This window comes from Athene cunicularia, unplaced genomic scaffold, assembly GCF_003259725.1.
Source record: "Athene cunicularia isolate RWA unplaced genomic scaffold, athCun1 BOjh376331_part1, whole genome shotgun sequence".
Classification (NCBI taxonomy): Eukaryota; Metazoa; Chordata; class Aves; order Strigiformes; family Strigidae; genus Athene; species Athene cunicularia.
In genome coordinates this window covers 9,825-24,757 of record NW_020799153.1, presented here as the reverse complement: position 1 = coordinate 24,757, position 14,933 = coordinate 9,825, and the positions used below count along the sequence as shown (strand labels likewise).

Genomic DNA, 14,933 nt, shown 5'->3' with positions numbered 1-14,933 from the left:
CCCCCCCATCCTATGCCCAGGCCTTGGCAAATAAAGGGACGGTGCTGAGCCCCGTGTCTCGCTGCTCTGGGTGCGGTGGCAGTCCTGGGGACAGGAGGGACATGGGCAGCGCGGGGGCCATGGTGGTGCAGGAAGATGTCCCCAGCACCCCCAGTGTGGTGTCACCTCACACAGCATCCTGTGGGGCCACCTGGGCCATGAGTGCGCCAGGTCTCTGCCCCATGGGGTGATGCCCATGGCCGGAAAATGTCCCTAGGGGCTGGCAGCACCCATGGGTGCCTAGGTGCTGGTCCTTGCGTGAACATCTGACCCCGACATGTTTGGGAAAGGTGGGAGATGGCCTGTGGCTGCCAGCCCTGGATCCCCAGTGGCCCCACATCCTTGGTGTCCCCAAATCACCCATGTCCCCAGGTCCCTCCTGTCTCCAAATCCCATGTCCCTGCATCCCCTCATCCCAGGGTCCCCTCAGCCTCCATGTCCACATGGCCCTGATGTCCCCACCCCCCTGTTATCAGGGGTCGCTGCATCCTGATGTCCTCAGTGTCCCCAAACCCACAGTGACCCCAAAAACACCCCTAAAGCCCCTCTACACCCCCAGGGCCATCCAGACCCCAGGACCCCCATCCCTGCCTGCTCACTTCTGCCAGCCACTGCCTCCAGCTGCTTTTCTCACCAAACCTCCCTCCCTCATTGGACTCGAATAATTAGCGCTGGGGCTAATTAGTTATCCAATTATCCCTGCCTTCGCTCCCCTCTCTGGGGCACAAGCCTGGTCACGATGATCCGCTGTGAAAACATGCGATTCCCACGCGCCGCTCAGCCTTATTAAAAGATTTCTCGTTGGTGCTGACATTAGGCACATGTGAGCCCTGCCCCACCCCACCCCAAAACACCAGAATTTCACCCCAATTCCTGCCTGGGACTACACAGCTGGATCCTACTGCATCCATCACCAAAGAAAAGCCCTTTTATTGTTGCTGGGAGGGACGGGGACAGCACAGAAGGAGCGAGCAGGGGGGAAGGAGCCCACGGGACCTCAGGGGGACACGGTCAGGCCCCAGTGCCCATGGGAGGGGTGGGCGAGCCAGGACCCCCCGGCCCCCCAAACCCCGTCCTCCTGCTACTTCTAAAGCAACACCAAGGGAAAAGACTCAACAAGGGGCGGGGGAAGGTGGCAGCTGGGCTGGGCTCTTCCTTGTTCACAGTGAATTTGGGGTTGATGGAGGAGGGGAGGGATCCCACGCTCACAGGTTTTGCTAAAAAAAAACCCAACCAAACCACCCACTTTGGCCTCGTTGGATCTCCTCCGCAGGGGAGCTTGCTCACGCATGATTTCAACCCCCGAAGCATGGTTTAGGGAGAGGGAAGGCAGAGAAAAGCCTTCCAGTGGGGACAGTCGGGAGGAAAACAGGGACACTCATGGCAGCCCCGGTGGCGAGTTCCTGTATGCTTGGGGAGGGGGGTGGTGGCAATGCTGAGGAGCCAGGTTTCAGCTCTCCAGGTGACGTTAGACCCCTGTGAGATGCTAAAATCAACCCAGTGAGCTTTGTCAGCGAGCCAAAATGGGGAAAAGTGGTTTCTCTGTCGTGGCCACATTGGTTCTGAGGCCACGGGGTCGGAGGGAGCGTGGCAGGAGAGGCAACTTGTTCCCTGAAAATGCCCAGTACGGCGTTTGTCCTCCCCCTCTTCAGCCCTGAAAGAAAATTCACACCCCAAACCAGAGGGAGGAGGGGGAGGATCAGCACTCCAGGGGCTCAGGATGGGATGGGACCCTTCGCCCCCACTGAGGGCCAGCTGTGGGGGACGGGAGAGGGCAGAGGAGAGCAGCGCCTGGGTCAGCCCTGCTGCTGAGGGAGCAGGGCAATGGCACTTCACTTGGAGAGAAAAAAAAAAGAACTAAAAGCCACACATCGTTTGGAAGAATCAGGCTGGAGCCAAGTGCTCCTGGAGGGACAGAGCGGCTCTGGTCCCTGTGGCCCCCGCCAGCCCCCTTACTCTATCAGTTCCACATAATTAGCTGGGAACATGCCGAAGTGGCCGTCGGGCCCGTAGCCACGCCACCAGCCCTCGTCGATCATCTCGATGTTGGTGATGATGTTCTCCGGATCGAATGAGATCTCAGTGTCATCAGCTGGAATCAGACAAGAGCAAGGGAGGGGGTTAAAACCAGCCCGAACACTCCCCCCCCCCCAGCCATCCCTCCTGCAGAGCACGCAGCCCCCCCACAGACACCCCTTTGCTTAAAGAAAGGAGCTTGTGACACGTTCAGCTTCCCGATGTCCTGCTGGAGCCCAAACCCCTCCACAGCTGCTTTTTCGAAGCAAATCGGTGGGTTTGTGGCTGGAAAAATCAAGGGCAGCTCAGCCCCACTGCTGCTGTGGAAGGCAGGGGGGGTCCAGCAAACGGTAAGATGTGACTTTCTGCGTGGGAAGACAGGGGAGGGAGGACAGGGAGGAGAGCAAGAAACAGATATTAAGAGAAAAGAGAAGCTAATGGCTTCCTTCACTTGCTTTTCCAGCTCCAGTTTGGGTGGAAGACACTTTATTTAGCACTCTGCTGTGGGACTGCCCAGTGTGAGGGGTTGTCCCGGTTTCGGCTGGGGTAGAGTTAATTTTTCTTCTTAATAGCCAGAATAGTGCCGTGTTTTGGATTCAGTGTGGGACTTGGTATGAGGAGAATGCTGATAACACATGGATGGTTGCAGTTGCTGCTGAGAGATCAAGGAGTCTCCCACTCCCCGTGCCCTGCCTGTACAGGGCCTACGAGAGGCTGGGAGGGGGCAGGGCCAGAACGCCCCCCGTGGAATATTCCGCAGGGTGTAAATCACGGATATAAAGGAGGGGCAGTCGGGAAGGGGGTGGTTCTCTCTCACTTCCAGGATCGTGGTATTTTGGGATCACTCACTGGGAACAGGCTGCGTATCAGTCTCCCGACTGATGAGCAATTGCTTTGTGCATTACCCATTTGTACTTTCAATTATTGTTTTATTTATTTCAATTATTAAACTCGTTTTATCTCAACCTATGCCTCTCCCTTGATCCCTCCAATTTCTTCCCCCATCCTCCAGGCAGGGAAGGGCAAGCGAGTGGCTGGGTGGTGTTTAGCTGCCAGCCAGGTTTAAACCCTGCCAGGGGTGATGATGCCTCCGGTCCAGCTCTCTGGGGCCAGACTGGGCCCAGCAAACCCTGCCCAGTTCAGAGGGAACCCCAGAATTCTGCGGGTCTTACCAGCCTGGTAGTCGTAGAGTGCCCGGGCACACAGCCCCTTCCCCGTCAGGTCTGGTGGCTGCTGGTACTCGACTGCGTAGTCGTATTTGGCACCGTCAACTTGATCCTTCAGGAAGAAAAGAGGCAGAAAAGTTGTTACCAGCATGAATGATGCTGCGATGGGCAGCTCGTGCTTTGTTAGCCACAGCGAGGGTCTGCGGCCCGGGGTCTCAGCACCCCAACACACAGGGTGCACGTCGCCCCGCTCTGCTTCTTGCAGCCCTGCTCGGTTTCGGGGTGGATCGGGGGGTGTTGCACTCCAGGAACTGCAGGAGAATCCAGTGGGAAGAGGGAGTATGACACCGTGCAACACCCAGAGATTTAGATCAGCCCCTCCCCAAGCCTCAGAGAACTGCGTGCAGCAGGTTCCAGATGCTCCCCCCTGGAACAAAAACGCTGGCTCTGCGATGGTCGTGCCACGTGTCTGCCAGGAGATACAGGAGATGAGCGTATAAACCAGCCTCACAGCGCAGAGGGAAGGCGGCCAGAGCCCCGCTTGGGCTCACAAGCCAGCACCGATGCTGCCATGCCTCCAGCCCAGCAGCCAGCACCACAGCCAGAAACACTGGAGACCAGCAGCAGACAACTTCTGGAAGCTAATCCCTGAGGATCTCCGCTGCAGACAGCGGTTCGTCAACCCCACATCGAGGCCTGTTGAAGCTGGACAAGCTCCAACTCCAGTTTTCCAAGTATTTCTCAAATTGCTATTTTGAGACCTGAGCTGGCTGCTTTTTACTTTTCTTTCATAGAGAAAGGCTCAGGCAATCGCTCAGCCCATCTCCTTCTCCTTTTGAACGAACTCGGCACTTTCAGACAAATTTGAGAAGCAGAAAGATAAGTATGTTTGAAATACTTAAGGTTTTGTGAGCTGGGGGGGGTGGGACAAGAGAGATGAATAGAGGAGAGGAAATGAAACAGCCACCACATCTCCAAGGGAAACACTGCCGCATGACACAACCCCACTATTAGACGCTGGAGAATCTGACGGAGCACGCCAAGAATAGCTGAGCTTTGTCAGCTTCGCTGGTTTTGGATATGCAAAGAAGCAGAAGAAGGAGGAGAAAGTGCTTTGGCAAAGAAGCTGATGGAAGGCTCTCCCCGTGCTCCCCCGCGGGGCTCCAGGGACACCAGAGGGAGCACCCCAGGGTGCGGGAGGGGTGACGGGGGCTCAGCACCAGCCCCTCCCGCCGTCAGCACTGGGGAGGACGCAGCAGCAGCCCCTCGCTGGGTGGATGAGGCCCGAGCTTGGGGGTTTCTCAATTTCCTACTGAGTTCAGCCCAGGCAGCCACACTCTGAGCACCAGAGGGTTTGCACTCAAAGAAAGAGGGTTCCAGACTCATCCTAAAAGATGAGACAAAGCCACGCTCTGGCACGAAGATCCCAGCCAGCTCTCGGGTGCCCTTTTCCCCTCCGGGACCCTCTATCCTCCTCCCTGCACCAACCTGAGGGGGTTCTTCATAGATGGCTGAAGGGTCTGGTGGCTCCTCGTACAGATTTGCCTCTTCCCCATGGGAAGCCGGGACAGAATTGTACCCAGAGTCTCGTCCTGCAAAAGAAACACGAGATTATCTTCACGATATCCATCACCAAAATCTCCCCCTGTCCCCTGGTTCATCCAACTCCTGCTCCAAGGCTGATGTGTCACCAAACTTCTGCGACAAGCTGAACGTCCCCAGGTCTCCTGCCCTGCAGAGGGGATGGGTGCAGCAAGCACAGACCCAGGGGCGAGCAGGGGTTTAGGGAGCGATAAAAAGGACAAGGGAGAGATCCTGGAGCTCTCATTCCTCCGACAGGGAAAGGAATGAGCTTCCGAGCTGCATCTGGTGGTGAGTGGGGAAGGGTTGGCTGAGAGCAGCATCTAGTGGTGACTGCAGCCTGGGGCCACCAGAGCTCGGCCCTCCTGGCCCCCACCTCGGCGCTCTGAAACAGCCGCTGGTTTTGCTCCATTAAAGCAAATCTGTTTCTAGCTGATTGCTGAACCCAATCACTCAAAGGGTTTGTTTTTTAACCACGTAAATTTGGACTTAGTTGGGAAACAGGGAAACGGCAGCTTGGAGGTTGTTTCCCAGCTCCCACCTTCCTGAAGCAAAGCTCCAGTGCATCCTCGAGCCGGGGCAGGGAGCAGCTTGGCGAGCAGGGACGTGAGACCACACAGCCCTTCAAGGACAAGGCACCACATCTGTGCCACTCACAGCACCTGAGGAAACCTTCCAGATACAACCAGCACTCCTCCAGACTTGCTCCTCCCACCCAAACCACTCCAAAGGGGCCAGGGCATCTCACCACATGCAGAAAAAGCTCTTTGTGGCCCGGCTGCCCCTGCCTGACTTGCCCACGACGAGGGCAGCGAGGCCTGGGCAGATGGGCACTGCCAGCCCTCGCCTCGCTGCACTGACAACACACACAGACCCTCTCTGGTCTTTACTGGGATGGAGAAAATGCCCCGTCTAACTGCTAGAGCTGGCCGCTGCGCAGAGGGAAACCACTGTCTGGGGGTAGAAAGTCTTCTTTACTGGGTCTCAAAGGCATTTTGGAAAGGTCTGAGTGCAGCAGGAGGTCTGGAGAGGGGCTCTAGGGGTGCATGTAGCTGAATTTCAGCCTTCCAGCCAGGAGATGTCCTCATCCCCGCGGCTGCTGAACCTCCTGCTAAGCCTGAGAAGGAAAGGAAGGGACCTTTGCACCAGGCAGCAATGTCTCCTCCTTCCCCAGCCTCAGCACCGCACTCAGCTCTTGCCATCCCCTCCAGCTGCAGACAAAGCCTGCGGGTTTCTGGCCTAAAGATCCGCTCACGTTCTGCAGAGGCACGGGAAAACAAAACAGAAACTCGGAGCCTGGTCCCAACGTGCCCATTTTTGAGGATCCTATTTGGAGAGGGAGGTAAAAAAGCTTTGGTTGGGCGAGGAAGCAAAGCCACGCACCTGCTGCGGGTACTGGAGAGGCCGGAGGCGTCCCCCAAGCAGAGGAGGGGGTGAAGGAGGCTGGGGGAGCGTCTCGGGCAGGAGAGACAGGAGAGGCAGGACTCGGCACAGAGTTCACCTCCTTCTGCAGGAAAGGGCTGCGAAGTTTGCCTAGAAAAGGAGTTAAACGTGCTGCAGGAGTCAGGCAGGCATGGAGACATCCAGCGCAACCACGACAGCCCGGTGACTCCCCAGGAATCCCAGGAGTTAGTCACCAAAAAGGGTGTTGTCGGGTGCTTTTCGCCTCAGGAGCCCCACTGCTCCTTATCCTCCTAAGCAGGATTTTCCAGCTTTAATCCTGGTTGGGGAAAACAAGTTTGTCTACTGGTTACAGCAGTTGCTGCAGTCAAGAAAGAAAAAAAAACCCGGCAGACAAAACTTAATTATCAGGAGAAAGAGTAGCTGGAGGACACCTCCACCCAGGCCCTGCTCTTGGGGCTCTCCACAGTGATTTTTGGGGCACCCTGAGTTTCACAGACATTCTGACCAGCAGCTGGGAGGGGTATGATTCAAACTCAAGTACTTTCCTTTGGCAGGAGGCAACTCTGCTGTTATCTCCCCCATCTCTGCCTCTGAATGCAAACAAAAGCAGAGTTAGGAGGCAAGCCCCACAGCACAGCAGTGAATAAGCACCAAGACTTGCCAGCCCATCCTTAGCCCCTGGGTTTTATTGGTGCCAGCGCATTTGTTTTCCTTTCCTCCATTGAGAAACATCAAATACGAACACAAATGAGGGAAATCCTGAGGGATTTCTCACCCTCAGAAATCAGCCTCCCCCCTATTTTTAAACAAAGAAATGTTCACACCGTGGCACTTCATCCTGTCGCCCCGATGGCTTGCCTATCCAAGAAAGCACGTTTGGGCTCATTTCACAAAATCAAAGTGCTTATTTCAAATTAATTCAAGGTATTTTCAAGGAGGTTGAGCTGACTGAGGAGGAGACAATTCACCCAGGGATATCACGTGTTCTCAGCGACTTCCTCAGCTAGTTTCAGCTTTGGTTTTCACAACTTCCTGGTTTCTATCTGATAGATCAGATCAGTCTCTTCTAAAGGGACACACTCTAGTTTGGTTCAGCCAGTGAAAAAAATTGTGTAGAATTTATAGCAGATTGATTCTGACAGTGGTTCCTCTCTGGCATGAATATATTTAGTTTTTAAAATTAAATTTAAGCTGCCTAACCCCCTGCGAGCGTCACCCCCGGCACCACACCTGGCTGGGACGGCGTCACCGCGTCTGCCGGCGCCGACTTCTCCCTCTGCTTGAAGATGTCACGGGGGTTCACCGCCCTCTGCGCTATCAGCGACGCGGCCTCCTGGGAAGGAGAAAAGGCACCACAGCCTTGAGACAGGGAGCAGCAGGAGGTGGGGAGCCGACCCAACGCAGCCCCAACTGCAAAGCGCTCGGGCTCCCGGCAGCGTACCTGGGCTTTCTCCACCGATTCGCTCCTTTTGAAGCCCTTCCGCTGCCTGGCCTCGTACTCCTCGGCTTGCTCCTTCTGCAGCACAAGAAAGGGTTTGCTACAGCCTCGGCAGGCGCCAAGCCAGCCCCCTCCTTCCCCACCCAGCCCCCAGATCCAGCGAAATGGGAACACAGAACAGACATGGCGATGGAGGGTGAATGGGGAGGAAACTCCCTGGATCTGGGAGGGAGACAGAGGTTTGCTGGGCTGAGGAGAAGGTCTTGGGTTCCCCTGGTGTCCCCAGGCTCTGTCCTAGAAAGAGTTTTAAACTCTGCTTTCTCCAGGGGCTGTGCTGGACTGGCCACCGGGAATGTGCTGCCAGTGTGAGAAGAATCCCAGAATCGTCCGGGTTGGAAAAGCCCCCGCAGCCCCTCCAGCCCAACCATGACCCTCCCCCTGACCGTTCCCAACTCCCCCAGACCCCTCAGCGCTGGCTCAGCCCGACTCTTCAACCCCTCCAGGGATCCCGGGGACTCCCCCCTGCCCTGGGCAGCCCATTCCAACGCCCAACAGCCCCTTCTGCACAGAAATCCTTCCTCAGAGCCAGCCTGACCCTGCCCTGGGCAGCTTGAGGCCATTCCCTCGGGGCCTGGCGCTTGTTACTTCATTAAAGAGACTATAAAGGATACACGAGATCCAGCGAAATCAAGGATGGAGCAAGAGACGTGTAGGACCAGCCCGTGGCACCTCTATTGCCAGAGTGTGTCCCTGGGTCTTTCCATGTCCCCCACCTGCCACCACAATGCCCGGGGATGTCCAGGGTGCTCCTCCATCACCCTCCTGCCTCTGCCTGAAGCCTGCTCTGCGCCACGGCACCCTGTCCTGTCTGTCATGCGGGATGCGTGACAAAACCTCACCACAGGGGACACTGCCAAAGCTCACCCATTGCTGCTGCTCCTTGTCCCTGTTCTCTGCCTCCTGCTGCTGCTGGAGTCTTCTGTAGTGACAAATGGGGATTAAAGAACAAGTAGGACAAGCGGTTTGCTCTGCACAGGCCTGCCCTAGGACCTCATCCTACTGCAGCTACGTGAGGAAGACCAGAGGAAGGACATTTCCTCTCACCCCCGGGGCCAGACGAGGAGCCAAGGGCCACCCCCAGAGCTGCAGGGAGCAAGGAGAGAGGGGCAGAGTGGCAGGAGCTGCTTCAAATAGGACCGAACTGGGGAAACCTCTTCCTTTAGGGGATGGACAAGAGCATCCGGCACAGAGGCGCCAGGCAGACTTCCCCATCTGAGCTCAAAACAGGAAGGCAGTGCCCGCTGCTGCTGGCAGAAGTGAGTTCCACCACCTAACAGGAGTCACGCCAGGCTCAGAGAGGAAGGAAATCAGTACAATGCAGGTCACTGCACACACTGCCTCCTCTCTGCAGGGCTCAGAGCCCTCCACTAGCCGGTCCAGACCTCCAGCACCCCAGGAACGGTGGCCACAGGGTTCAGTGTCGTGTTTCAGAAGCATCCTGGAAGGTGCTTGGTGCTGGGGCAGGACCCACAGGCAGGGAGATGCACAGACGATGGTGGACAAGCAGCCAAGGCAGGGAGCAGATGCTCTCTCCAACCCAGAGGCTTGCTGGGGTGGGGGGACACATAAAGCTGGAGGAGCCCAGATCAGCTGGGCCAAATCACCACCACTCCGGGAAGGTGAGTGAAGGCAAACCCAGCTCATTCGCACACTGGCAGGAGCAGGGGGCTATCAGGAGCATCGGACCCGCAGATTGTGGTGCTCGAGGGCAGTGTGTTACAGGGGTGGCCGGGCTGAGCCTGCCCCGGCACAAGCCGAGGCAGATCCCCTCCGCTTTTGCTGCCTTCAAGGAGATTTCCTGGAATTGCAGCAATGGCAGCAGCCGGGAATGCACGGAACAACTCTCCGCTGGCAGCGCAGGGGCTGGGGCGGGGACAGCACCTCGGAAGAGGTGATGACAAGGACACAGGGCACCACTGGGAGCAAAGCTGAGATCCCAGACAGCGGGATGGGCTCTGGGCATCGTTACAAACACTTGCCAGCGGCAGGGACTCACTTCTGGGCTTCGATTTCGTTGGATCTCGCTTTATATCTCTGCTCTCGTCCCGCCGCTTCCTGCAGCTCCCGCTCCCGCCGCTCCCTCTCTAGCCGCTGCCGCTCCTCCTCCGCTCTCCTCTTCTCCTCCAGCCGGCGGTTTTCTTCATCTTTCTAATGGGAGACGTGCAACAGGTCGTGGGTTTAATCCCCCCAGCTCTCCGCATGCTGCTGTGCAGCACGGCAGATCTCCTGGCAGCTCCCAGGGCTCGTGGCACCCATAACGCTTTCGCAGGCTGAAGTTTCACGCGCTATTGCTAAACCCTGGTAAAACCCCGGTGTAAAGCAACCTGAGTGGGAAGTAAATCCAGAGCAGACTTGTGCTGCTCGAGTGCTGCCTTTACAAAGGTCAAAAACAAGCCTCCTCACCCAAATGGCGTCTGACAGCCCCTGGGAGCCCAGCCCTTACCTCCTGCACCCACCCCAGCAGCCCTGAGCCAAATTACAATGATATAAAAAGCATCTTGCTCTTCGAGACTAATTTCCTCCTCTCCTCGCACCCTGAGGCAGCAGGACCTCTGCAGCCAGCCCAACGCCACGCTGCTGGAGGTCTGGATCCCTGACTCCAGGCAGAGGAGCTGAGGTTAGAGAGGGAGGAGGCAGACAGAGAGAAATCTCCAGCTACATCCAAATGCCTCGCCCTCCTCGTGCCTGGCTGCAGAAGAGAAGCAGCAGCACTCACCTCAGCTTTGGCCCAGAAATTATCTTTATTGACTCTCTTGATTTCAGACATTGCATTTGTCTTCTGGTAGACAGAGCCCTGAGGGGAGGAAGAAGGTGGCATGTGTGAGTGGTAGTCACTGAGCAATGGCCCAACTGTGATCCCAGAGGGACCAGAAAACCCCATCAGAGTCAACTTACCACGGGAGCTTGAGGGCCCGCGTCCTGGAACTTGCTGCTCTCCTTGTGAAAGTTGTAGTTGGCCCCAGAGGCCTTGGCAACTTTCTCCATGATGAGTTCAGGCTCCACATCCTCCTCCGCACGAGCATTGATTGTGACATGAGCCCCCTGAGCGGGGAGGAAGCCAGCACAAGAGTGAGACAGCAGCTCGAGAAGCCACTAGACGTGCCACGCTGCTTTGATAGGTCTTGTCTGTGCTCCCAGAGCTCCCAAGGGAAGGAAAAGGTCTCAGGTGAGGAAGAGAGGTGAGTGGCCACTCTAAGATAACACAACGCTGGGAAAGCAAATATTTCTTGGGGAAGAAAGAGGCTTGTTTCGCCTCCTCTGCAGTCTCCAGAGCTATTTTTGACTGCAAGAGGTTTGTGTTGCTAATCAGCCTCTGAAATGCACGCCCGGGCTATCCTGCAGCGCAGGGAGTATTGAGTGCTGGGCAGCACTGCCCAACCTCTCCTGCCCACAGTCCTGCCTGCAAACAGGTGCCTCTGTGCCACCCTGAAGAGCAGCGTGAGCCCCACAGGATGCAGGTACCCTAACCCAGGGCCCCCCCAGTCCAGGGAGGACACAATTAAAAGAGGCTCAGACCTTTAGGAAGTTTGCTACGGTGCTGACGTGGTTGGCGCAGGCTCCTTTTCTCACGTCATTCACGCCTTCACCAGTCTGCAAAGAGAAACCACCAGCACCTGCTTATCAGAGTCCCATCCCAGGCTGGTTTTATGGCAGCAGCACCTTGATCTAAACCTGTAAATCAGCCATGCTGGCCATGACCAAGGGCTTCACCAGGGCTTACAGCATGGAAAAAGAGCCATCTCTGCAGCAAGCACTGCTCAGAGGGACATGCTGAGCCACCTGCCCGGGGACCGCGGCCACACCACGAGGGCTCAGGCTCCCGCTCATCCTCAAGGACTTCATCCAACCCATCCTAGATGGGTTCAGAGCCACTGACCAGCAGTGTTGCTGCAGCTGAGCCAGCTACGTGGCCAAAGAGATGCAACAGGGAAGTGAATCCTCCCAACCTCCCTTTGCCTGAGCCCATGGGGTTTGGACTACGCACCCACAGCAGTGGGCACGGAACATCCTCGGTACTGCAGCTTGAGGGAGGGGGTTCAACGTGCTGGCTGCCGAGCGTTCGGCAACTACGGTTCAAGAGAGAATTGATGGGAGAAACAGCAATTTATGTCCACCAGATCCCTCCTGTGAAAGAAAGAGGCCTGGCCCCACTCACCCAGTTGACGAGGACGTATTTGGGCAGGCCGGAGTTGGGATCCTTCACCCTGCAGAAGGCATACATCACCTTCCCGCTGTTGAGCTCCTCCACCATCTCCTCCAGGCCACCATCTGCCCCGGGAGAGAAAGGAGAGGGTGTAAGACAAGCAGATCACACACACGTGGTGGGAACAGCCAAGCCTGCAGAGTGTTGAGGAATAGATAAAAATCTCTCTTTTTAATGATTCACAGAATCACAGAATCCTCTGGGTTGGAAAAGCCCCTGCAGCTCCTCCAGCCCAACCATGACCCTCATCCTGACCGTTCCCAACTCCCCCAGATCCCTCAGCGCTGGCTCAGCCCGACTCTTCAACCCCTCCAGGGATCCCGGGGACTCCCCCCTGCCCTGGGCAGCCCATTCCAACGCCCAACAGCCCCTTCTGCACAGAAATCCTTCCTCAGAGCCAGCCTGACCCTGCCCTGGGCAGCTTGAGGCCATTCCCTCGGGGCCTGGCGCTGGGGCCTTGGCTCCAGAGACTCATCCCCCCTCTCTGCCCCCTCCTGGCAGGGAGTTGCAGAGGGCCAGGAGGTCTCCCCTCAGCCTCCTCTTCTCCAGACTGAACCCCCCCAGTTCCCCCAGCCGCTCTCCAGCAGACCTGTGCTCCAAACCCTGCCCCAGCTCCGTTGCCCTTCTCTGGCCACGCTCGAGTCACTCAATGGCCTTTTTGGGGTGAGGGGCCCAGAACTGAACCCACTCCCCGAGGGATGGCCTCATCAGTGCCGAGCCCAGGGCTCAGATCCCTTCCCTGTCCCTGCTGGCCACGCCAGTGCTGACACAAGAATCCCACCTTCTAAGTCCGTCAGCAGCTGTGACAAGCCCTGTTCGTCAAATAGGAAGTAGGAAGAAACCGAGAGGCTGGTGCAAGGTAAGGTCACACTCGCCAACCATAGGAGGAAACTCCTGCTCTCACGATTTCCTTGCTGGTCTTAAACCCACAGGGCCCCTCCAGGCAGGTCTTTGCAGGGGCAGATCTCAGCTATGAGCTTGGGGTTGAAGGAGGAAAATGCACAGAGGAAAAAAAATTGTGCAGGGCTCAGCAGAGGGGCTGTGCAAGACAGGCGAGCGATGGAAAGTGCTATGTTGCCCCACGAACCACAGCATCGCTAGAAACATATGCCAAAAAACTACCAGAAAGGAGGAAAAACTCAAATACATGTGCTCTCATTTCAAAAGAATTCCCACAGACCACGATTCCTCCTGCTTTGGTTTGTCTGACCCCTGAAAAGCAGAAAACAAGCTACTGCTTACCATCAAACCCCAGCAGCAACTGCACAGCCCAGTCTGTTTTGCTCTGCAGTGCAGCAGGACCCGAGATCATTTTCTTCTCCGCTATAAATATTTATGCTTCGGCTCTAAATTTGGCATGGTGGTTTCTAAGCCTGACAGAAAAGTTTAAGGCTGGAAGTCTGAAGCCAGCCGGCTGACAGGAGCCTCGCTGTGCGCTGGGCGGGCCCAGGACTGTGCGTCTGCCGGGTCAATGTTTAACACCGCGGTGGCAGCGAGTATGGAAGGACACAAAGGGAAGGGCTGGAGGAGCAGAGCTCTGCGGGGAGGTCGGGGCTCCGGTATCAGGGAGCAGCAGTTACACTGCGCCTAACTAAGCAGGGTCCAGCATAAAAACCACAGGGGGACTTTTAATTTACAGCAAAAACTCAGCAAGGAGCTAACACCTGTGACAGCCTTCAAATCAGATCTCTCCTCCATACAACCCCAACTCTTGGAAAGCAGCAAATCCACATCTGAGCCCCACTAACAGACCCCGCAGCCGTGCTCTAGCACAGATCCGGTGCTCAGGGGGTCACATCCTCTGCAGCCACCCTGAGGCTCCCCGCAGCCCTTGTCTGCAGCTCAGTCAGAGCTTTTTGCTTAACAAAAGGCCCCAGCACCAAAGCACTCACAACACTGGCTTCGTTGGAGCCACAAAGCTGCCCAGAAACCCCTCACCTGACCGCCAAGCTTTGTGTGTTGCGAGAAACACTTGCAAATGCGAAACGCAGCTGAGCGCTGGAGGATGCAAATCGAGAGAGCGGAGAAACCTGCCTGAATGCGTTGCTTTCTAACAGCTTTAGCTTTGCATTGAGAAGCAGTTGTGTGGGAATCGGCAGCCAGAGGAAAAAGAAAAAAGTCCCATGAAATGGGGAACCAAAGAAAGAAGAAGCACTTCAGCAGCAACAAGCTGGAATCACCAGCCTGAGAAACCCAGCTCTGAAGCACTTCGTGGTCCTTCGTCTTGCGTTCGGCCGGCTGGGATCTAAAATACTTCAGGACTGCAAAGAGGTACAAGGACATGAACTTTGGATCCTTGGGAAAAGAAGAAAACGAAAAGGAAGAGAAGGCAGAGCCACGCATGCGCCTCTCGCCTGCCACCGAGACTCTTCTCTATTTTCCTTACTCAGAAACTGCACCAAACACCCCAGCGTGTGCTCACCTCCGTTCCACCACTGAGGCCACCCCCTGCCAGCACTGAGGGGCCAGAACAGGCTCAGGGATTAAAAAAAAAAAAAAAAAAATCACCCTTTACTGAGGGGTGAGGGAGCCAGCACCGTCTCCCACCACTGGAGCTGTTCCAGGCAGAGGCTGGGTGCCACCAGAAACCCCGAGTGACAAAAGCCAGCCGGACCTCGTGAGCTGAGCCCTGCAAACAGCCCCAGAGGCGGCCAGCGGTGCCAGGAGAGGGGGGGACGGTCCCTAACACGCTCACCTCCGGAGCCGGCCACTCGTAGGTCATTGCTGTTGCCTTCATAGGTGAACAGAGCCCTAAAATAAAGCCAGAAGTGAAGGTTTGATCCAGCTTGCCCCAACCCTCACACCTGGTCAGCATCTCCTCTCCTGCCCCAACTCCTCCAGACCCTCTGCAGCGCACCCCAAAAACTGCCCCGTCCTCAGGGAGCCCATCCAGGGTGTCCCCACGCCGCTGATACCCCCAACACACACCCCACACACTTCCTGATCCCCTCTATACACCCCTGATCCCCCCCAGACACCCCACACCCATCCCACAGACAACCCACACCCCTGATCCCCCCTACAC

The 14,933-nt window shown here is 56.6% G+C and overlaps 1 protein-coding gene across 1 annotated transcript; it reads right to left on the bottom strand.

Annotated features, from left to right (window-relative positions):
* Positions 1-949: 949 nt before the first annotated feature.
* On the bottom strand, positions 950-14,654 carry LOC113490458 (drebrin-like protein). Its single transcript, XM_026866953.1, has 13 exons — positions 14,604-14,654; positions 11,861-11,973; positions 11,221-11,295; positions 10,600-10,746; positions 10,421-10,498; positions 9,701-9,852; positions 8,569-8,623; positions 7,648-7,722; positions 7,437-7,539; positions 6,186-6,335; positions 4,710-4,813; positions 3,228-3,333; positions 950-2,131 (listed from the first exon to the last, which is right to left on the bottom strand). The coding sequence occupies exons 2-13, from the start codon at positions 11,954-11,956 to the stop codon at positions 1,992-1,994; spliced, it is 1,281 nt and encodes a 426-aa protein (XP_026722754.1). The 5' UTR covers positions 11,957-11,973; positions 14,604-14,654; the 3' UTR covers positions 950-1,991.
* Positions 14,655-14,933: the final 279 nt, after the last annotated feature.

Coding starts and splice junctions, on each gene's coding strand:
- LOC113490458 (XM_026866953.1), bottom strand. CDS start 11,956: ATGGTGGAGGAGCTCAACAGCGGGAAGGTGATGTATGCCTTCTGCAGG. Junction 11,296..11,860: donor AATACGTCCTCGTCAACTGG/GTGAGTGGGGCC, acceptor TTCTCTTTGCAG/ACTGGTGAAGGCGTGAATGA. Junction 10,747..11,220: donor CCGTAGCAAACTTCCTAAAG/GTCTGAGCCTCT, acceptor CTCCCCGCTCAG/GGGGCTCATGTCACAATCAA.